The sequence below is a fragment of the Fukomys damarensis genome, unplaced genomic scaffold (assembly GCF_012274545.1).
Source record: "Fukomys damarensis isolate Sample0158 unplaced genomic scaffold, DMR_v1.0_HiC HiC_scaffold_12, whole genome shotgun sequence".
Taxonomy (NCBI): Eukaryota; Metazoa; Chordata; class Mammalia; order Rodentia; family Bathyergidae; genus Fukomys; species Fukomys damarensis.
In genome coordinates, this window is record NW_022900924.1 from 839,655 (window position 1) to 862,079 (window position 22,425).

Sequence of the window (22,425 nt, forward strand, 5' to 3'; positions counted from 1 at the left end):
CCAGGTGCTGTCAGACTTGACGCTGGTGACCTTCGCATCCAAAAGGGGCAGAGGGCTCGACGGTGGGACAGAAACCTTCTGGGGCCACCTCCTTCCCGTGGGAGGATTTAGCTTAACTCCTGGGGAGTGAGAGTGAGGAACTGGAAGAGAGGAGGCCTCTCTCAGGGGGGCAGACGAGGGTCCAGCCAGGGTCAGGCCCTGTCCCCCTGTGCGGCAGCCAGAATGGATCAGTCCCCTCCTGGGTTGGGGCAGCTCTTGTGACCGATGCTCTGCTGGGTGTGAGGGAGCTGGGCTGTGTACAGTCTGACCTCAGGGGAGCCCAGCTGGGGTGCTGAAACCCGAAGGCTGAGCAGAACTCGGGGGAGGACAGCTTCATCCAGAAGAGGATCAGGACAGACAGCAGAAACATGGTGTGGTCAGCCAGGTCTGCAAGGGATGGGAGGGTTGTTTCTCCTTTTTGGCTATAATGAATAATGCTGCTAAGAACATCTGTGTACAAGTATCAGTGCCCCACTCCTTTTTATGACTATATAATATTCCACACGTGGATATACCACAGTTTGTCTATTGAATGAAAGGGCCAGAATTACATTCTGAAAGGATTCATCTGACAGCTGAGGGGAAGAAGGATTGCAGCCAGGCAAAAATGAAGTCAGGAGGGCATTTACAAGTTGTCCAACAACCCAAGTGGAAGGTGACAGTGCTCTAGCAAAGCCAGCCCCGTGGCCAAGGAGGAGTGAACGGCAGATGGAGACATAGAAGCTGAAGTCTTTGGTGGGAGCTCAGATGCGCAGCCATGGAAAGTCTGCCACTCTAGCAGCTGAGAGGGCTGCCCTGGGGAGGCGCTGAGGCCTTTGCGGTGCTCCTGAGGAATCCAGCCACGTCCCATCTACCTGCCGGCCAGCGCCTGTCCACGCCGTTTGCTGGTGTTGGGCCACCGTCCTGACTGTCAGCATCTCCATCCAGACCTCAGCAGAAGCGCCCTGTGCCCAGTGCCTGGTCGCCCTGCAGGGAATTCTGTGCATTTCCACCTGCATTGCTTACACGATCTGGTGCCAGGGACCCCAGCTGTCCCCAGCATGCGGTGACCCTGTATGTCCCCGTGCTTATCCTGAATGAGGTGGGGACCCCGATCGCCAGCATCCGCTGCACGGTTGGACTCAGTCTGGGGAGAAGGCGGGGTCAGAAGGCAGCAGCTGGGCCCCTTCTTCCGCTGCATCTTCCTGTGCCTTCCCACCCTTTTTGTTTCCAGGAGAGAGCTGTGTTTGTCGGGTCTGCTGGCCACCGTAAGTGCGGTTCAGTGTAATGACCGTGCAACTCTGAGTGACTCCTTTTACAGCTTCACCCCTCACTCAGCAGGGTCTCTGGCTGGGAACTCTGCAGTGGGGAGAGGCCTGCTGCTGCTTTGCTGCTGCCCGGGACAAAGAAGGACTCACTGGTGCCACTATTTGAGCTTTGTGGAATGTAAGATGCTGGTGCTTTTTCTCTATTCCTGAGCATTCAGTTGGGACTCAGCCTCCTGATCTACCTTTCCCTCCTTTCTCTTTCACCTGGGTCCCATCGTCTTTTGGGGGCAAAGACACTGTTACAAGGATTTGTCGTTGGCAGTCACCGCAGAGCACACACTGAGCCTGGGAAGTATGAGTCTTATGCTGCTTTGAATGTAGGGCTGTATAACATTTCATTGCATGGATGTACCACAGCCTGTTTGTCTGTGGGTCTCTTGAGTGAAGGAGCTAGAATTCTGTTCTGGACGTGTCCACGTGGCATCTGAAGGGAGATAAGATTGTAAGGAGGCGAGAGTAGCGTTAGGAAAGCAGTGATGCGCTGTCCAGTCTCCGATCCAGTGACCGTGGTCTGATCCCCCTACTCCCGTGAAAAGCAGCCCCTCCCCACACTCCCTTCCTGTTTGCTCCTCCCGTTCCGTGGACTAGTGAGTTGTCTGACTTCCCTCGTAAAAGCAGGAGGTTGGAGAGGGCTCTGTTTCCACGGTGCGGATGGGGCCACTGGAGCCTTCCAGTGACTCCCTTTCCAGTCCCTGTGCACCTCTCCATGTGTAGGCCTTCTCTGGTTCTGCACAAGGGAGACTGGCGGTGCTGGGTTCTCTGAAGTTGGGAGCAGCCCGCAGCCAATGGGGGTCAGGAGGCGGAGGACAGCACCCCAGCACCCTCTCCTACCTTGGGTGTTCTGCCCGTCTCCTAGAGTCCCCGGGGAAGCTGCCCAGCTGTGCCCTGTGCAGCGGCTCCCTCCCGTCTCACCCACGGAGATGCCGAACGCCTTTGGGAACAGCCTTCGGGTGGGCGAGCCAGGCCCCGAGGGACGCCGGCCTCTGCCCTGGCTCAGGTCCGGAGACCTCAGTCCGCAGCTGGGTGTCTCCCTTCAGCAGTACAAATGCTCGGCACCTGTCGTCTTGATCCTGGCTTGGGGACCTCGGCCGAGGACGACACGGTGGCGGCGGCGGTGCGGCCAATGCCATGAGGACAGCAAAGTCGGAACTCAGGGGCGCGGCATTGGACCGACCTGAGCAGCGGAGACCCGGCGCCGCCCTCATCCGGAGCCCATCCCGGCCTTCTGAAGCCTGACGCTCTCCCCAGGGCCCGTGGCACGGACGCGGGAGAGCAGGATCGACTCGCAGACAGAGGACTTCAGAAAACCGCGTGCCCGCGTCAAAGTGACGAGGCTGGGAACCTCTCAGGCCCCGGTGCGCACCCCGTCCGGCACCTGCTCCTGCCTGTTCTGTGGGGAACAAAGCGCCTTGCGAGGGTTGGAAATGAAAGCCACTCAGAGCCTTCGAAGATGCTGCGGGTGTGCGGACATTGTTGAGAAGACAGAGAAGAGAGCCAGGCGCAGCCCTGCCTGGCCGGAGCCCCCGCGAGCCTCGGGTGGGCTGTGAAGTCTGCCGTCCCCGCCGCCTGATCCGGCACTTTGGGGAGCTGTGAGTGTGCCGTGGTCCCGGGAGGAAAGGGGCCTGCCCTACAGGACGGAGAGAGCCGACATCGCGCCTCTGCTTCTGCCGCCAAATGACCTTCTAGCAGGCGGGTGCCGACCAGAGCGTTTATTGAGCCCCTGCTGTGTACAGGGGAAGGGGGCAGCTCCAGAATTTCGGTCTAGTTGAAAACCAGCAGGGGGCGGTGTCTTGAGGCCTGGGGTGCAAAGCAAGCAGACAGCTGTAAGTAGGAGAAGCTGGGTTTGGGGTGCTATGGAGGAAATTGATGGAGATTTCTGGGGACACCTAAGCCTCAGGCACCACCAGAGGTGCTGGGGAAGGGAGTAGGATGGGGGAACACAACTCCTGCCTCAGCAGCAGCAAACCCGCTCCAGGCCCCAGGTTCCTGCTGCTTAGGCCTGAGCATTTGAGACCCCAGCACAGGTGGGAACCCCCGGTCCCCTCCCCACCGGCAGGAGACACAGCCAGCCCTGTCTGAAGGAGCAGTCTTGTCTGGCTGAGTGGCTTCCAGGACCTTCGCTCAGGCCGCTTCCCAGATGCCCCACCTCTGGCGGGGAAGCGCTCAGACAGGCTGCTCCTGGACAGCACCTCGTCCAGGGAGACCTCCATGATGCCCGATCCAAATTAGAGGCTCCTTCCCTCTGCTCTTGCACAGACTGGAGCTCCTGCCCCGGATGTCTGGCTCGTGAGCTAACAGCCCGCCCTGCTCTGTGACCCCATGCTGGGCAGCACAGTGCCCGACACATAGCAGGAGCTCAGAAAATGTTAGCAGAGGGAGTGGAAAGAGAAGTAAGGGACAGAGGACAGAGAGAGGCGAGAACCACACAAGAAAGGAATGTGAGTTCATGTCTGTCTGTGACTGCGCTGCCACCGCTGGCCCCCGGCGTCCTCCAGCACCCCCAAGGCAGCCCACGCCCCTGTGGCCTGTGGCAGGGTGGTCACCTGCACACGTGGCCCACATATTTAGGGCCTACAAAGAGTGACAGCAGCACATTCCATGGTCGGGTGCCCCTGCCCTAAAGTGCACTCCTCAGGCCTGCCAGAGGGACTCACTTGATCCTGGGCATTTGCCTCAGGAGAATGGAACGCTTCCTTCTCCCTGCAGGAGAGGGAAAACCTCCCTCAGCAAGCTCCTGGCTCGGCGTGGACAGGCCCCAGCAGGCTGCCCCACCCCTCACATGGGGGACCTTTGAATGACCCAAGAAAAGCTGTTGGTAACAGGACAGCGAAGTGGTGTGGGCGGGCGTCCCCTGACAGGGTCTCGGACTCCAGTCTGCCCTGGACCCGGTCCCACGTGGTGGGAGGGCACCGCACACTGACCTGCCCTGGTCCACAGCCCGGGGCCCGATGCCGATGCCACCCCCTCGCGTGACCCCGTCCTCTCCTGTCTGTGCCCCCAGCCTGAACCTGAGCAACAGCGACATCCTGACCATCTACGACGGCGACGAGGCCGTGCCCCACATCCTGGGCCAGTACCTGGGGAGCAACGGCCCGCAAAAGCTGTACTCCTCCACTCCTGACCTGACCATCCAGTTCCACTCGGACCCCGCCGGCCTCATCTTCGGGAAGGGCCAGGGATTCATCATGAACTACATGGGTGAGTGTCCCAGCCGGCTGGGAGCTCTGTCTGGGCTGGGATGTGGTGCGCAGCTCTGTTCGTGTTGAAGGCTTGTGGCTCACAGGTCTGTCACAGTATTAGCACCATGAACGGCCACAGTTTCTAAGAGACCAGACTCTCTAAACAGGAGGCCAAGGATTTGAGTCCTACTACTGTCGTCAATGGCTGTGTGGCCTTTGGTGATTTATTTTTGCTTTTCTGAGCTTTTTTAAATCTGTATTAAATTTATTGGTGCATATTAGTTATACAGCACAGTTACATTCTTCAGTGGGATCTTATACCTTTACATGACTTATCAGGTACTTATTTTTCTGCATTCCCCAGCCCTCCCCTCAGCCCCTCCACCCTTCCCTGCCTACAAAAGCATTGTTTCCATCTTTTTCCTTTTCACGTATTTTTTCTTTTCCCTTTTTACCTTTCCCCTACCAGCCCCCACTTCCTCAACTCTTTTAGACCTTTTCTTCCTATTGCACAATACCAATTATACATTTTAATCCTTATTTACACTTTTACTTTGGCGCACCAGTCTGCCCTCCCACCAACGATGGAGAAGGGTTCCTCTCTCCCCACAGCCTCACCAGCATTTGTTATGGGTTGATTTCTTGTTAGCAGCCATTCTTTCTGGGGTGAGGTGGAATCTCAGTGTTGTTTTCATCAGTGTCTCTTGAATGGCCAGCAATGTTGAACACTTTTTCATATGATCATTTGCTGCTTTTACTTCTTTGTCTGGGAAATGTCTGTTCATTTCAGATGTCCATTTTTGAATTGGGTCTTTATATTTGGGGACCTGATTTTTTTTTTTCAGTTCTAGATAGTAGACCTTTGTCTGAGGAACAGCTGGTAAGAAAATTTTACCACATTCTCTTAGCTCTGCTTGTGATTTCTCTGACAGTGCAGAAGCTTTTTAAAAAATTGTCGTTACTTTGTGCCAGTTCCTGTGCTACTGAAGATTTGTTCATAAAGTCCTTTCCTATGCCAATGTCTTCCAGAGTTCTGCCTAACTTATCTCCCAGCAAGTTTAGTGTTTCTGTTTTAATATTTAGATCTTTAATCCACTTGGATTTTAGTTTAGTGCATCATGAACGATATGGGTCTAGTTTTAATCCTTGACAAGTTGAAACCCAGTTTTTCCAGCACCATTTATTAAAGAGGCTAACTTTCCTGCAGTGAGGGTGTTTGGCTCCTTTGTCAAAGATGAGGTGGCTGAGTGTGTCTGGAGTTGTTTCTGTGTCTTCTAATCGGTTCCCCTGATCCTCAGGTCTGTTTCTGTGCCAGTACCATGCTGTTTTTATCACAGTGGCTTTGCAGTACAATTTCAAGCTGGGGATTGTGATACCCCCGTCATGTCTCTGTTGCCTAGAATTGCTTTTGCTATTCTAGGTCTCTTCTGGTTCCAAATGAATTTTTGGATTGTTTTCTCTAGTTCTATGAAATGTACTATTAGAATTTCAATTAGGATTGCATTGAATCTGTATAGCAGTTTTGCAAGTATGGCCATTTTCACTGTATTGATTCCACTCACCCAGGAACAAAGGGCATTTTTCCCATTTTCTTATATCCTCTTCAATCTTTTATTTTACAGTGCTGTAGTTTTCAGTGTAGGGGTCTTTTGTCTCCTACATCAGATAGATTCCTAGATATTTCTTTTCTTTTTTTTTTTTTTTGGGTGCTATTGTGAAAGGGATTGTTTCCCTAATTTGACTCTCAATGAGACTGTTATTTGTGTACAAGAAGGCTGTTAATTTCTGATTGTTGACTTTGTAGTCAGCTACTGTACTGAGTCTATCAATCAAGTCTAGAGGTCTTTTGGAGGAGTTCTTTGGGTCTTCTATGTAGTATCTTATCAGCAGCAAATAATGACAGTTTCACTTATTCCTTTCCTATCTTTGTTGCTTTTATTTCTTTCTCTTGTCTAAGTGCTATGGCTAATGTTTCCAGAACTGTATTGAACAGGAGTGGTGATAGTGGACATCCTTGTCTCATTCCTGATTTTAGCAGGAAGGCTTTTGGGTTTTGACCATTTAGAATGATATCAGCTGTTGGCTTTTCAGAGATAGCCTTTATCAAGCTAAGATAAAGACCACCTATTCCAATTTTCTGTAGGGTTTTTATCATAAAATAGGTGTTGAGTTTTGTTGAATGCTTTTTCTGCATCTATTGAGATGGTCATATGGTTTTTTTTGTCCTTGATTCTGTTAATATTATGTATTACATTTATTGATTTCCATATGTTGAACCATCCTTGCATCCCTGGGATAAATCCGACTTGGTCAGGGTGTATGATCTTCTTGATGACCCTCTGTATTCTGTTTGCCAGCATGTTATTGAGGATTTTTGCATCTACGTTCATTAGGGAGATTGGTCTGTAGTTCTCTTTTTTGGTAGGGTCTTTCTCTGGTTTTAGAATCAAAGTAATACTTGTTTCCAGGAATTAATTTGGAAGTATTGCTTCCCTTTCAATTTCACTGAAAAGTTTAAAGAGTAGTGGCAATAGTTCTTCTCTAAATGTCTTGTAGAATTCAGCAGTGAAGCCATCAGCTTTTCTTTGTTGGTAGATTTTTAAGTACGTTTTCAATTTCACTGGTGGTAATTGGGGTTTGGGGAATGTTTATATCTTCTTTCAACTGGGTAATCTATATGTATGTAGCACTCTGTTCATTTCTTTTATGTTCTGTGTTTTATTAAAGTACGGGTTCTCAAAGTAGATATTGATGATCCTCTGGATTTCTGCTGGATCTGTTGTGACTTCACCATTTTTCTTTCTAATTGCTTGCATTTGAGCCCTTTCTTTCTTTTTTTTTATTAGGCTGCCTAAGTGTTTATCGATTTTATTTATTCTTTCAAAGAACCAACTCTTCAATTCGTTGATTTTGGGGGGGCAATTTACTGAACCTCTCTAAGCCTCCTTTTTGCCATTTGTAAAGGGAAGAGAAAAGGCGATGCCTCATCCACGAGATGGGTACCGGGATGTAGGAGACGATGCCTGCTAACATGAAGACTCACGGCGTTTCACGGGGAGTCAGCTAAGATTTTATACCCTCAGCCCCCATACTCCTGCCACTTCTCAGAGTATCACCTGCACCTTTTTGCCTGACTGAGTGTGGTTGGCAGTTGAAGTTGAGACGCTGGGAGTGGATCGGAGAGGATGCAGGATTCAGGGCGAGGAAAGCACGGGCAGCCCTCACAGCCCAAGCAGCGCAGTCCCACTTTGGGGCCTGGGAGTAGGGAAAGGGTTCCTTGGCCTGACTGTGCTCGTGCAGCACACGGGAGCGCAGTTATCATGGGGGGTCGGTTGGATGAATCCGGGCCCCATGTCAAGGATGCCTGAGTCCGGGGCCAGTGGGACGGTGGCTTTGTCGAAACCGGGGGACTGTGTCAGTGAGCAGGGACAGATGAGTGGGGGTAGTCACAGGAGAGAGGGGTGTGAGAGGGTGGATCGGGTTGGGGTTCCCAGGGCCAGTGTGAACTTGGCAGAACGACTGGAGAAGACACTGCTTGTTTGCTTGGCTTTGAGGTGAGCCATGAGGAGCAGTCTGGCAGCCACGGGGAGGTCAAGGAAGACCTCTCGACTTCTCAAAGGAAGAGCGGTTCCCCTGCAGTGCATCAACTCCAAGTGCCCCGCCCCACACCTGCCAGGGTCACCACCCTAGTCCGAGCTGCCACCACATCCCCAGCAGTGGGGAACTGGGACTCCATGCCATCCCATGGAACCCAGCCCCGGGAGAGACTTGAACACCTGACAGAGTGCCGGATCCACCCCTGCAGTGTCACCGTGAGGAGAAGGGACTTGGTCCTAGGGGGCATAGCGGAGGTCCACACCTGTCCTAGTTGCTCCAACCCCCATCTTCTGGCGGCAGCAGCAGAGCAGCAGGGAGACACGGGGGAGATGAACACCTGGCTTCTTTTGCTGTCCAGAATGATGGGCGGCTCCACGCTCCAGGCCACCAGAGGGCTCCGTCAGGGCATGTGCCTGCTCTCCAGGACCTGGACTGGCACCTCAGTCCCCAGGGTGGAGCAGGGGAAAGGAGGACGCATCCTTCTAACCCCCTCCCATCACCAAAGACCCCGGGGCTGGTACAAGCATCACACTTCAGTTCCTTTTGCCCCTGGGCCTAGAGCACTGCCCACCGCCCTCACACAAGCTGTTCCGTGCCTTTCCTTGCACCTACAACACGAGCTACTGCATTGACCGGCCTGGGCAGCCTCTGCATGCTCACATAGGGCCCTTGCTTTTTCTGTTCCCTGTCGGTGACCATTTTTCATCCTCCTGGCTACACGTCCGCAAGTATTGATCCTCTTTGTTGTTTCTCAGGGGCCTTTTTACCCCTGATTGTGCTGCTAAATATTTGCAGAGTGTGATTGCAGCTACTCTGTGAGTTCCCTCCTGGGCTCATAGGGGACGGCTCGCGTGGGCCCTCCGGGCAAGGCCTCCTCCCACTTGGCTGGCTGTGGGGGCCCTGCTCACTGTGTCACCCGAGACTGCCCTTCTCTCGGCTGAGCGATGAGGTCATTGTTGTGCCACTGCGTCTCTGGTGCCCAAGTCAGTCCTGCAGAACCGCGTTCAGCTGCGGGGCAAAAGCCTATCTCCAAGGCTGATCAAGGTGAACTAGAGAGTCTGGCCTCAGTCTGTTTGGGGACATCTTGAAGAGTTCTTGTTAAATGAACTTGAAACTTAGATTTGTGTGACATTGTGCAGCTGCCAGAATACACACACACACACATGCACACACACACTCTTTATTTTCAAATGCATTTTCTCTATTTTCCCAAGAATTTGACTCAGAAAAATCTCTTGACATCTCCTGTGTGCTACGTTCTGCAGTAGTCCCCAGGATCTAGGAATGAGCAGACCCCTCTCCTGCCTTGAGATTGAGGGAGAATGTTAGAGACAGTCCCGTCCACAGCCAACATCAGGGGCCCATGATGGTGTGGAAGAGACATCTGAGGACTCTAGAGAATGCTTCCCAGGAATGCACAACCAGAAGGACTCGAGTAGTTGAGGGATATGGGAGAGGAGGAGGGCAGAGAAGTTTCATGTCTTCTTATTTCTGCTAAAGATGCCAGGCATAGTGATGCACACCCATGGTCCCAGCTCTTGGGAGGCTGAGGCAGGAGGATTTCTGTGAGTTTGAAGCCAGCCTGGGCTACACAGCAAGACCCTGCCCCCCAAAACTAAAAGATTTACACAGTTCATCTCACAGGAATGGTAATGATTGTGTCTATGTGTCTGTGTGCATGCACGTGCATGTGCAAGAGAGACAGAGACAGAGAGACCGAAAGTGGGGTTTGGGGGCTGGGGACTTAGCTCAGTGGTTCAGGCACCTTCCTCACAAATGCAAGGACCTGAGTTCAATCCCCGGTACCACAAAAAAAAAGTGGGGATTGAACCCAGAGCCTTTTGAATGTCAGGCAAGCACCGTGCCACTGAGCTACACCCTCAGGCTTTTTTAATGTTTTATTTGCAGTGGTTCTAAGTTGCCCAAGTTGGCCTCAAACTTATGCTCCTTATGCCTCAAGCTCCTGAGTAGCTGGGATTACTGGAGTGTACCACGACACCTGGCTCTGTCTTTAATTTTGATTCAGCGAATTGTTTGTGTCTATAAAGCTGTATTGAAAATCACTCAGCAGAGACCATGCCTGTTGTTGCTGGAGAAGGGTTCTATGATGGAGCAGTGATATCTGTCATGGTCACGGGATCGGCATTTGCTGCCCTGGGTGTAGATTTTACAAGACTTAGATGTAACTCTTATTCCACGTAGGAGTCAGATGGCAGGGTTGGGGGGTTCTGAGGCATCAGAAGCGTTCTGAAGCTCCTAGACTGAATGAAAGGCCTGCTCCCAGCTCTGGGCCTGTATGATTCTGATCCCTGACTTATACAAAGATACAAAGATCTGTCTTTGTGGCTCTACCTTGTGACTGGCCCATTGTCTGGAGCCAAGTGTACAGTCATAGAAAGAGGACTAGAAAAAGCAGAGTTGAGTAAGGAATGTTTTTCAAAGAGACACTGGTCCTCCTGCATGTTTATTTTTCTAACCGTAGGATAATAAACAAGTTCCATTTTGTAAGTCAACTCCAGTTGGATAGCACAGCCTCCCTAGGGGTTCAGCACTAAGGGCCGGGAGGTCTCAGCTGGACCCATGGGGTACTCTGAGTGACTCGTGATGTCTGCTTTAGAGAAGAAGCTGGTGAATAGCAGTGTGTATTCACAGCCTGGGGGCCCTTCTGCGGCCCAGAAGTTGGGCCTTGCTGCTAAGCTTGATGATGAGCCTGAAATCATGACTTCAGATCTTTAGTGACCACCAGGGTGCTCACAAAATATTGGTCCAACCAGTAGCCAGACCCATGTAACTCATCTTACTGTTTGCCCAACACTGTTCTGTCCTGCTCATCAGCTAAGTCTTGCAGTGCCCTTTGGGAGAGACAGGGCCACAGTACCTGACTGCGCTCTGTACCCGAGGGTGCTGAAGTCTGGAGCAGCCAATTAGTGTTGCTGGCATCACTTAGCTTCCTCAGGCAAGTGGCCTAGAAGAGAAATCTTCCAATTCCTGGGCCGCTTATGCAGTTAACGGGTCCCTAAGGGACGGATGCTTCCAGAACCTCCACATAAACTTCTGGGGACCTGCAGAACTTCCGGTCAGTTCTGGGCCATCTGGGAACTGAAAAATGGGCAAGTTATGTGTCTTCACTGAGGCCACCCAAGGAGTAAGAGATGAGGCTAAGTTAGGACCAGACCATATGACACGGTGGCAGCCACTGAGTCCACATCTCCGAGGAGGCAGAAAGCCCCACGGCCTGGTGGCCACACTGAGAAGTCAGACAAGCAGACCGTCCTCAGTCTCGCAGCGTCTCTGTCGTGTGCCCCCGTTTCTCCCCTTTCTTCCATAGTTCCAGAATTTGCAGCTGTGTCCCAAAGCTGGGACTTAACTAATTTTTCAAAGGCCTAAAAATAGAATCCCCTGGCCCCACCAAGCAGTTCCAGAAGCCATTTCCCTGTCCGCTTCTCCGTGCAGACACTCACGAGATCTCCTTTCTCCAAATAAAACTGTGATGAAATCCCAGGAAAAGCCGGGGCTTGCTTCTCCAAATGACTTTCCCGCAGACAGTGGCGCCACGTTGCTTTCCCCAGAAGCACATGAGAGCTGCAAATTAATTACACGACGTAATTAGCTCTTCTCCAAATCTGTGCAGTGGGCACTTGGACGGGAGAAGAGTCACAGAAGGCTTTGGATGGTTGCCTTGGTGACAAGGCTTTGCAGGAGGACAACAGGAATGGTAATATGCTTGGGGGAGCATTTTCCAGCATACGGTTAACATTCTCAGATTATATGCAATTTGGTTTGAAGAATCTACCAATAATTACTTCTATTTTAATAGATAAGCGTTGTCTGAATATTCATTGCACGTATAGGTGTTCCTCATTTGCCAAATGCACGGATTTGCACCTATTCGAGGATGGAGCTGACGGGAGTAGCTATTACTGTCATGTAAATAGCTGTACCCCAGATTAGCTGTACCGGTGCATTACCGCAGCCTTGGCTGGGTGGATCTGCCCCGTGGCCTCTCGTGTGGGGCAGCAGAGACAGCAGCGAGAGCTGGGATTCCCTGAGTACGTGGCTGAGGGTGACCCGCACAGGCTGCTCACCAGGCCAGTGCCACTTGTTCACCGCAGGCCTGTCTCTGCCCCGTGGACCCCTCCTGAGGGTTTCTTGAGCACCCTCATGTGGCAGCTGCTTCCTGTAGAGCCAGTGGCCCCAAAGAACCGAGGAACCACCCTGGAAGTTATATGCAGTCATCTTAGCGGTGGCCCACGCAGTGCCACTGGAGGCCACGCAGGGTGTGGCCGGGGAACCTTGGGAGCTGTCTGCCCAGGCAGGTGGGCACTGTCACCATCATTCCCTCGTGATGGTGAAGAACCAGAGATCCAGCCAGAGTGCTGATCTCTAGGTCCCGCAAGTGGCAGGGCCAGGATTCCACCTGGCTCCGAAACCAAAACTGGTTTTATCAAACCACGATAATGTTTGGTGAGCCCAACGGCCTGGGGGGAAAGGTAACTGTCATCTTGCTGCAGAAGAGCTCTCAAGGGGTTGGGAAGGGTGCTACCTAGTTCCCGAGGCCTTTTCTTCTATGTTCTCTTCCTCGACATTCATGCCGGGAAACCCAAGCAGAAAGGCCAGCCCCTCGTCTGAGGAGGACGTCTTTGTTTTAAAGAGGTGTCGAGGAATGACTCCTGCTCAGATCTGCCTGAGATCCAGAACGGCTGGAAGACCACGTCTCACACGGAGCTGGTGAGGGGAGCCAGAATCACGTACCAGTGTGACCCCGGCTATGACATCGTGGGCAGCGACACCCTGACCTGCCAGTGGGACCTCAGTTGGAGCAGCGACCCCCCGTTCTGTGAGAAAAGTAAGGAGCCTCTTGTTTTCTCCCCTTAGCCAGTGGATGGTAAGTCCCTCCCAGGGGCATTTTGCCTTTTCCGCCTCAAGTCGCGTAGGTATTTAAATGCAGCACTGGCTCCTCTCACCCCGGGCCAACTGGTCAGTGCTGCTAATGCTGTCCAGCTTGCGGGGTCCTCTCGGCCTCACGTGCCTCCAGTGCCTGGCAGATGATGGAAATGGGTGAAACAGATTCAGTGTGAGGAGACAGGGAATAGCAGAACTGTGGCAAACGGCCGTGTGTGCGGCCCGTGTGAGGACAGTTCAATCCAGGCCTTTCATCACCTGTAGCAGCCGAGCAAAAAGAAACAGCTGACGCTGGATCCCACCACCCCACTTCTAAAGCCCTGTCACCGGATGTAGCCGGATTCCTCAAAGAGCCTCCATTCCAGTGTTCTGCGTCCCTGGGCCTGCACCCTTCCTGCTTCCCAGGAGTGTAGGCCGGGCTCACAGATCTGAGTCCAGCACCATGAAACGGAGGTGGATAAAGGAAGCGCTCCTGGAGTGCACACCAGTGGGAGGAGCTTCGTTTGGAAGCAGCCGCCTGCCCCAGACCCCAACCCACTTGCCGGGACTCCTGAATGACCAGAAGGGCACCACCAGAAATACTAAGTGTTAGCAGGAAAAGGTGTTGCTGAGGGAGGGGTGTGGAGATTACCTATGACTCCCATTGTAAACTTCTCAACATCAAAGAAAATTTATTGTAGGAGGCTCCAAAGAACCTGCCAAAGATCCACAAAGTTGGCTGCAAAAATGGTCCTAAACCTTCTGCAACAGTACGTGGGGTGTGTGTGTGTGTGTGTGTGTGTGTGTGTGTGTGTGATAGTGAACAGGTGAGGAGTGAGCTCACCCATCACCAACTCATTCAAATTGTCTATAGCATCATCATTATTCAAAATAGCTTAGGGGCTTGAAAGGGACGTAACAGTAACCTAATCCTAACCCTAACCCTTGATAGACAAGTGTTCTTGCTCACCTTATTTACAGCCAAGAAAAATCAAGTCAGGGTAAACAGATTTTTTTTTCCACTTAAACATTTTTCATTTCTTTAAACGTTAGACTCTGCGTCAGAGTGTTTCCGGGGTCCCACGCTGGGATCCTCACATCTCTGTCTGAGGAGGATGAGACCCCAAACGGCTTTCTCTTCTAGTGAAACGAGGTCAGCAAAACCTCCTGGCACAGTGGGGTCCCCGCCCGCAGGCCACCAGACACTGTGAATGCTGTCTGCGGCTCTAAAGCACCCTCCAGTTTCACAGACACGTATGACCATGCTTTCAGAGTACACTGACCACAAAGGCTGCCTCGTGGTACTCAAGCACTGTTAGAATTATAACACAGAAAGTGAAACCTTCTCTCTGGAAATGGTAGCTGTTAAACACTTCTCTATATTTCAACTGTGTATATTTGCATACATGTGTGAGACGTTACCCAGGCCCACACCTGTATGTGCAGGCACACAGAGATCTGGATAAAGCAGCTATTTCTATTAGGTATCTATCTGAATAGCTGTTTCTGTTTATTATGTATTTATCTAAATAGACAGCTATGACTATGCATATCTATGTATCGATGCCCAGATGGGTGGATGGATGGATGGATGGGTGGATGGATGGATGGATGGATGGACAGACAGAACAAAAGAAGGAAAGAAAGGAGGGAGGAAGGGAGGGAGAGGGGACAAGCTACAGATAGAGGCATTTTACCATAAAAGGTTCCATTTATGCAAACTGCTTAGCAACTGGTTTTTTTTCTTTTACTCAGAAATACGGATGTCTTTTCATCTCTCACACTGTCCACTTCATTCGTTTTTTATTGTTTTATTGTTTTTCTTTTATCTGTATTGATGTTGTTAATTAAAGGAGCAATGGCCGCATGTCCGGCTGTGTCTAAGGGCCACAGAGAGAGCAGGGAAAGGACCTCCCTTCATTCCTTCCGTGGCCGCTCAGCGTTTCCCGGAAGGGCTCATTGCGTTGAACTCTTCCTGGGTTGAAGGGGTTTGTACTGTTTCCTTGTGATCATTACGGATAATGGGTTAGTACGTAACCTTATCCCTCAGTCTCGGGCCCTCATGTAAATTCTTTGGGCAAATTCCTAAAAGAGGAATGAAATGTGAGCATCTTCCCTCCTGGCCTATTCTCCAGCCATTTTGTCGAGCAAAAGATGCACTAACTTCCTCCAGAGTACAGGAGCAAAGGGGACAATTTCTAGACCATTCCGAGCAAACTGCTGATCGAGGCCGCCCGGCCCGGTTCTGTCTCCACAGTTATGTACTGCACCGACCCAGGAGAGGTGGACCACTCGACGCGCCTCATCTCCGACCCGGTGCTGCTGGTGGGAACCACCATCCAGTACACCTGCGACCCTGGCTTCGTGCTGGAAGGGAGCTCGCTGCTCACCTGCTACAGCCGCGAGACCGGGACGCCCATCTGGACCTCGCGCCTGCCCCACTGCGTCTGTGAGTCCTGTCTGTTTCTCAGGCAGCAGCGTCTGGACTCAGGCTTGTTTCCTCTTGCGCAGGACTCGGGTCGCCTGCTGGGAAGGGGCCTTCCGCTCTGGGACTGTAGGGCTTGTTTTTGTGGTGGTGAGGCTGGAACGCTGCTGGGCTTTGCGCATGCTGGGGAAGTGCTGTAGCCCGGAGCTACACGGCACCCGGCCAGTTTTGCTTTGAGATAGGGTTTCACTAAGCCGCCCAGGGTGGTCTCAAACCTGCGGTCCTGCTGTCTCGGGCTCTCTAGCAGCTGGAGTTCCAGGTGTGCTCCACGGCAACCAGCAGGGGCGAGGGGGGCGTTTTCACTCTCACCGTGGCCCCACGGTTGTTAACAGTGACTAGGGGGACTTGTTCTAGAATGTTCAGGGTAGACCATCAAGCATCTTGCTAAACCTCATGAATTTTCCTCACTCGGGAGCTTGGCCTTGCCGTCTTCGGTGAAATTGCCGCCTCGGCTACTGTAGAGGGCAAGAGACCAAACCCTGAGCCTTTGAAAAGCTTCCCAGGGAAGCAGAAGGGCGGTCAGGCTCACAACCCTTGCCAAAAGCGAGCGTGCAGGAGGCAGAAGGCACAGAGCCGTGCCAGGGTAGAGCTCAGTGGCAGAGCGCTTGTCTCGCACTAGTGTTTTAAATCCCCACCCCAGCACCTGCTCCCGCGGCCGTGGAAATAGGGTCTCTGCAGGTCTGATCGGCTCAGGAGGAGGCCGCACGCACGGGATTAGGAGGGTGAGTGTCCTGGAGAGAGAGGAAGCTGGGCAGAGTGGTTGAGGCACGAGGATCGCTCGAGCCCGGGAGTTCAGAGCCAGCCTGGGCCATATAGCAACACGTTGTCTCAAGAACAACATAAATAAATAAAAATAAAACAAAAAGAGGAAACTCTGGACACAGAGGGAGACCCAGGCACTGTGTCCACATCATGTGATAACAGAGGCAGAGACAAGCGCCCCAGCAGAAAGCCAAGGTTCCAGGGCTCGCTAGACCCAGCCCCGCGCAGGGAGGCTGCTGAGGGCTCCCTGGTGTGGGTTTGGAAAGAAGAACCTGCTGACACCGTGTTGCAGAGTCAGACCTGAGCCAATCAGCACCTGCAGCTCTGAACGCCCCCCGCCCGCACACACACACACACACACACACACACACACACACACACACTCGGGACAGTGCAGCTCCCGTCTCCTCCTAATGACAGTAAGTGTGTTCAGAAGCCACGTTAGTGACTCCAGCTGCAGAGACCCAGAGATGAGAAGCTAAAAATAAAAACCTATTTTCAGACATCAAAAAGTGGAGATGCCGTTTTCTGCAAAGGAAAGGCATGTGCTCACGAGGCCCGGCTCCCACACCCCTCCGGTTACGTGGCTCCCAGGTCCGCCAGCAGCGAACCCCTCCTGGGTCCCCTACCGCAAGCTCAGCCCCGGAGGCGCAGAGCAGGCTGAGAGCTTCCCTGCGTGGGCCCAGTCCCGGGCTGCAGCTCCCGGAAGTGCGGAGAAAAGTCCGGGCTGTGGCTGCAGCGAGTGACACTTGGCTCAGGAGGTGGTTCAGACTCCAGCATGGAGGCGTCTGGGCCTGAAGGGTGTCATCAGCCAGGGTCTGAAGGCAGTGTGAAGGGTGCAGTTGTTGGACGTAAGATATCGCAGCGCTGAAGCGTTCAATGGACTGAGGGAGAACAGCCCAGGCCGTCGGCTTCCTCGGAATAGCCAAGCCCTTCCCCAGCACGGACCCGGGGAGCGGTCACCAGTCTGCATGTGTCTGCTCAACAGTAGGTGAAAGGGGACAGAGAGGACGAGCAGCTTCCTGCAATCACACAGCAGGGAAGGGGAGAAGCCAGGGTTCTAACCGAAGCCCGACAAAGCCCAAAAGCACTGCCCTGCCCCGCGCTGCAGCGCCGCCTCCGGAAAGAGTGCGGGTGCTTTACAGCCAGCCAAAGCCTGCCACGGCAGCCCACGCACAGGCAGAGGGAACAGCGTGGCCTGCAGCCTCCACGCCCAGCCTCTGTTGCCCAGGACAGGGCTTGGCCCAGCTGGGAGATGAAGCCAAGGGAGTCTATGTGGTCTCCCGCCGTGTACCCTGCGCTGCTCCGAGGACAGCAGGTCAGCTGTAGGTGGAGGGAGAATCTCGCATTTGCAGTCAGACGCACTCACGCTTCGGCCGGGTGACTTGGAGCAGATAGCTTGCCCTCTCTGGGCCTCAAAGCCCTCATCAGTGCAAAGGAACAACACTGTCTGCCAATCAGGGAGCGCTCGCCAGCTTTCTGTGACTGTGACCAATGCCTGAGATAATCGACTCAGGGGGAAGAAAGGCTCATTGTGGGCTCGGGACTCGGAGGTTCCAGCCCGCCCTACACGGAGCTCAGGCTGCAGCAGAAGAACCCTGCGGGCCATGCCACGGGGAGGCAGAAAGAGAGGAAGAGGCGGGGTCTTCGAGGCCACGCCCCAGCGATCTCAGGACCACCCTCCGCCCCCCAAGTTCCACACTTCCCAACAGCGCCCCCAGCGGACCAAGCTTTTAAACAGAGGGTGTAGCCCACGTGGTCAGCAGCTGGTGCCTCCTCAGTGGGGAACATGCGGGGCGGAGGTTCCCAGACTTCCTCAACGCGAGACTTTTTTCGCAGACTTTTCTAGGCTAAAATACTCGAGTCCCACTTAGTAATCAGTTCGACCCAAACAACCTAATTAGTAGCTAAATCTTGACAGATTAGTAGCCATGGTAAAAGTACTACCTACACACGTAAAGACAAAAGATCAGTTCCACAACATGTGATTGAAAGGCGCCGATGAGGGGTCCCCCATGGCCTCACCTTGGCCGGCACAAACGTCCATGTTCACTCAGAAACTCCGGTTCCTGCGAGAGCGGCTTCTCGGAGAAATTCGTTACAGCACGGGGACCTGGGCACGAGAAGAACTCTTATTACGGCAGAGCCGTCACATGTACAGGATCCACGCCAGGCAGCGAAAGGATCGAAAACAGAGCGAGCTGGCCATGAACACAGAAACTGCACGCGGTGCGGCTGGCGCACAGGCAGTGCTCAGTGATGGGTTCTGATGCTGCCGTGGGGGGCACGTTACAAGCCATGTCGGCTCTGAGCATGTGCTCCCATGGGTTTTTGTTGTCCTCCACTCATGGAACAAGGTTTGGGAGCTCGGACTGGGAGGAAGGCGCAGAATCACCAGGCAGACTCCGGGAGGTTTCTAGATCGCTTCCGCTTTATGCAGGAAATGCCCAGGCCACCCTGGGGCCGGAGCACGGGAGGAGCAGCTAAGGTTTGGTGATATCTTATTGGCCAGACACGCTGGAGTGATTTTTCTTGGGAGGCGAAGGAGTCACAGACTAGGGGCGGGGTGTAGACCGTTGAATCCAGCACCTATGCACGTAGGCGAGTTAACTCAGCCTCTTCAGGAGACGGGAGTGCGGTGCACCTGGCCCAGCCAGGCTTGAACTTCTCCCACAGCTTTTCATTATGTAGACGTTTTCCCTAAAGTTAAAGATGGGAAATGGAGAGAAAAATAGAGAAGCAGGCGTGTGTGTGTCTGTACACTATCTGTCCAGTGCCTTTGAGAGAGCACAGGACGACGTCGCATCCACTGCGACCAGAGTGTTTAAGGTCCTGGATCGGTGGTTTCCAAAGAAGGTCGATTTTGCTCCCCAGAGAACATTTTTCACTCGGTCTCTGGAGACACCAGCCGTTGTCACAACCCAAGGGGAAGGAGCTGCAGCGCCCCTGAAGCCACCGCCCTGAAGAGCAGCTCCAGCCGCTTAGAGGAAACTGAGGTCGAGGATCAGGTCTGTGTGGCAACACCAAATGCATCCTGGATATCCAGCCTCACAGGGTCGGTCTCCCTGGCTGCTCCGGGCAAACGCCGGCTATCTGGGTCAAGACCGTTCCTACCTCTGAGGATTTGGAGGATTAGGAGTAATCTATGCAAATTATCGAATGCAGGATGGATGTTCAAACATTTCAGAAATGAATCAATTAAATGGTGATTTAATGTATTAACAGTGCCAAGATACCAAAGCTTTAGCGCTAAGCCCCTGCTGAACTTTAGAATTGCAGGGGGACTTTTACAAAGCAAACCCCGAGGTGTTGGTTAAATTTAAATAAAGGGTGAGGTCACAGCCCCGATAACCAGATCCCAGCCCTTCGCCCAGGTGAGAATACCGGCAGGCACCAGGCCTCTTCCCAGACGGTTCCGATCCCTGGTCTCCTGTTCACTGTCTCTGGGACTGTGCCAGACACAGGGCAGCCACGTTTGTACCACACATACAGGAATGAATTAGGTTACGTGTCTTCACACGCGAGTGTGAGTGTGTGTGTGTGTGATTGGGGTTCGAATGCAGCAGGGCCTTCACACTGAGCTACACCCCCAGCCTTTTTTATTTTTTGTTTTGAGACAAGGTCTCACCAAGTCGCTGATTTGTCCAGGCTGCAACTGAATTTACAATCCTCCTGCCTCGCCCTCGCAGAAAGCACCTGGGTCTGTCTTACTCGTCGTTGTATTCCCAGGGCCAAGATCAGTGCCTGGCACTTGGACGGTGCTCGGTAAATGTTTGTTGTACTAATTAATCTCTGTTAGTGCGTGAAAGAAAATTCCAGGAAAGGGTTAGGGGAAATGCCTTCGGGATTGCCACTGCCGCCTGCTGGTCATCTTCTTGAACTGCAGGCTCTGCGGTGGGGTTTTCTCTCACAGGCCCTAGGCAGCCTCCTCCACCCCTGCAGGGCGAGGGAGAGGTGGTTCCACCTCTGCATTTCCGGTCTAGGCTGTGATCGCAGTGAGCTGACCTCTCTGCCCTGCTAGACCGAATTCTGGGAAAACCAATCATAATTCTCAAGACGAATACATCTCTAGCCAGGCCTGGCGCAGAAGAGGTGGACAGTCCGTGTCTGTTGCCTTGGAAAAAGGATCCCGGGAGCGTTCTGCACTGTTGGGCTCCAGAACGGACCTGCGGTGCTGGCCAGCGAGCGTTAAACGCACCCCTGGTGACACCAACATGGCAGGGCCCAGATGAGGGCACTTTCTTGCCTTGTTCGGCCTTAGAAGTTAGAATAATTAAACTACTAACATCCAAAACTTGTGACTATGGGGGTATTGCTTAGGGTGAGGCTAAATTCTGTAGCATAGCTTAATTGGAGAAACAGGTCAATAGAAATTTTTAAAATGTGCAGTAAGCAACAGGGCAGTGGTGTGAGACTAGGACAGGAAGCGTCAGGAGAGTCAGGGTTTCCCGTGCTCACGCTGTGCTCTGCTCACAGCAGGAGCTGGCGTCCTCTTCATCATAACCCAAAGAGAAGCCCATTTTACAGACGAGGGAACTGAGGCTCCGAGAAACCACTGTGCTCAGACACACGCTGGGATCCGCATTCTGGGCCCTTGACTGCTTGGTCTCGGTGACCCTCCTTGCATGGGCCTGATGGTCAGGGCACCTACCGTGGACCAGGCTGCTGAGGACTCAGCCGTGGGTTCAGCTCAGTGTTCTCAGAGGGACCCGGGGAGCTCAGCCGTCCTGGGGCTTGTCCAGATGCTAATCTCGTCTAGCACAGCTGTGGGTGCTGTGCATGTGGCTCCGGGTGGCGGCACCTGCCTGAGTGTTAGACTCTGGGTCTCCAGCACTGCTCCCCACAGCCGCAGAAAGAATGCAGGCCTACTCTGCTTACAAAAGAAGACGTCAAAACACGAGAGGAACAGTCCCCACCCCAGCCCACGTGCTGCCGGGTCTCTTAGGCCTCACCCCTGGTGGATCACAGTGGGTTTGCCCAAAAGGGACCCGTGCCGGCCTCCAGGAAGCACCTGACCTGGGCCTCGCTGCAGGGGCCACCTTCCCAGAAGGGCTGGCAGCGAACCTCAAGGACTCAGGTGACCTTCGTTTAGCGGGAGAATGATCTGTGACCCCGTGTGGGATGAGGCCGTGAGGTGCAGCCTCCTCTCTGGGGGTTGTGTCCACGGGATCCGCGCAGCCCCAGCACCGCCACTCACACCTTGGCCTAACCACCGCTCTGAGTCTAACAGCACCTGCCACTTCTTATTGACACGCCGGCTGGCCTCCTTGGAGGTCTTGACCGCGAGCCGGGGGGCAGGAGGGACGTCTGGTTATCCTCCTGCTCCCTACTGGACGTGTGGTCCTCAGGCCTGCCGGGATCACACAAGATGCCAGTGCCTGGACAGTCCCTGGACTGGCTGAATGTCCAAGGCGGAAAGAAAACAGCTCCCAAGTGCTGATGAAGGCCCACATGGGAGTATACGGAAAAATCCTTCCGCCTCAAGGGTGGAAGCCAGGTTCCCACCGTCTCCCTTTTAAGGAGATCGAAGCCCAAATTCTTCACGAGTGGTGATAACTTTGCTAACCTGTCTTCAACGATTCAACTGTGTGCCCACTGGGAAGGGATCCAGTTAAGAGCCTACAGGGCCAGGTGAGTGCTATGTGTGAGGCAATAAGGAGTGGTAGGCATTTCGGCTAGAAGGAACCTCAGTCCCATTCTAAGGAGACAGACACCGCTTAAATCCACCGGCTAATTGCTGGTCGCCTGATGCTTCAGAAGAAGCCAGAAATCTTGACTGTTACATGAACCAACCCGATCTGTGGAAACTCAGTGGTTATTCTTAAATTTACACGGCATGAGTTAAAAAGAGCCAGCTAGTAAGTCATATTCGCAAAGGGAAAGGTTCCAGTGAGGACCCTGCATTATACAAGGAGTCTCTGACCCGTGGGTCCCCTAGAGACAGGGATGCTACCTGTTCTACTCACCTCCATGTCCCCTATTGCAAGGACATAGCAATGACCTAGAAATCATTGGGTGACTGAAGAAATCATCAGTTGACTGAAGAAATCAATGTGTCCTGAGAACCAGGCATTGTGCCGGGTGCTGGGACTCCTGGCACAAGCATCAGAGCCGTTTGCAATGTGGGAAAGAGATGCAGAGGAAGGAATGGAACCGTGCCAGGCCCGTGCAGGTT

The 22,425-nt window shown here is 53.1% G+C and overlaps 1 protein-coding gene across 1 annotated transcript in view; it reads left to right on the forward strand.

The window, feature by feature from the left end:
* Positions 1 to 22,425, forward strand: part of Sez6l (seizure related 6 homolog like) — a 67,652-nt gene that overhangs the window by 31,826 nt on the left and 13,401 nt on the right. Inside the window, exons 11-13 of the mRNA XM_019204486.2 lie at positions 4,348 to 4,544; positions 12,774 to 12,968; positions 15,261 to 15,452. Coding sequence (XP_019060031.2) covers positions 4,348 to 4,544; positions 12,774 to 12,968; positions 15,261 to 15,452 — 584 coding nt within the window. The remainder of the gene's footprint in view (positions 1 to 4,347; positions 4,545 to 12,773; positions 12,969 to 15,260; positions 15,453 to 22,425) is intronic.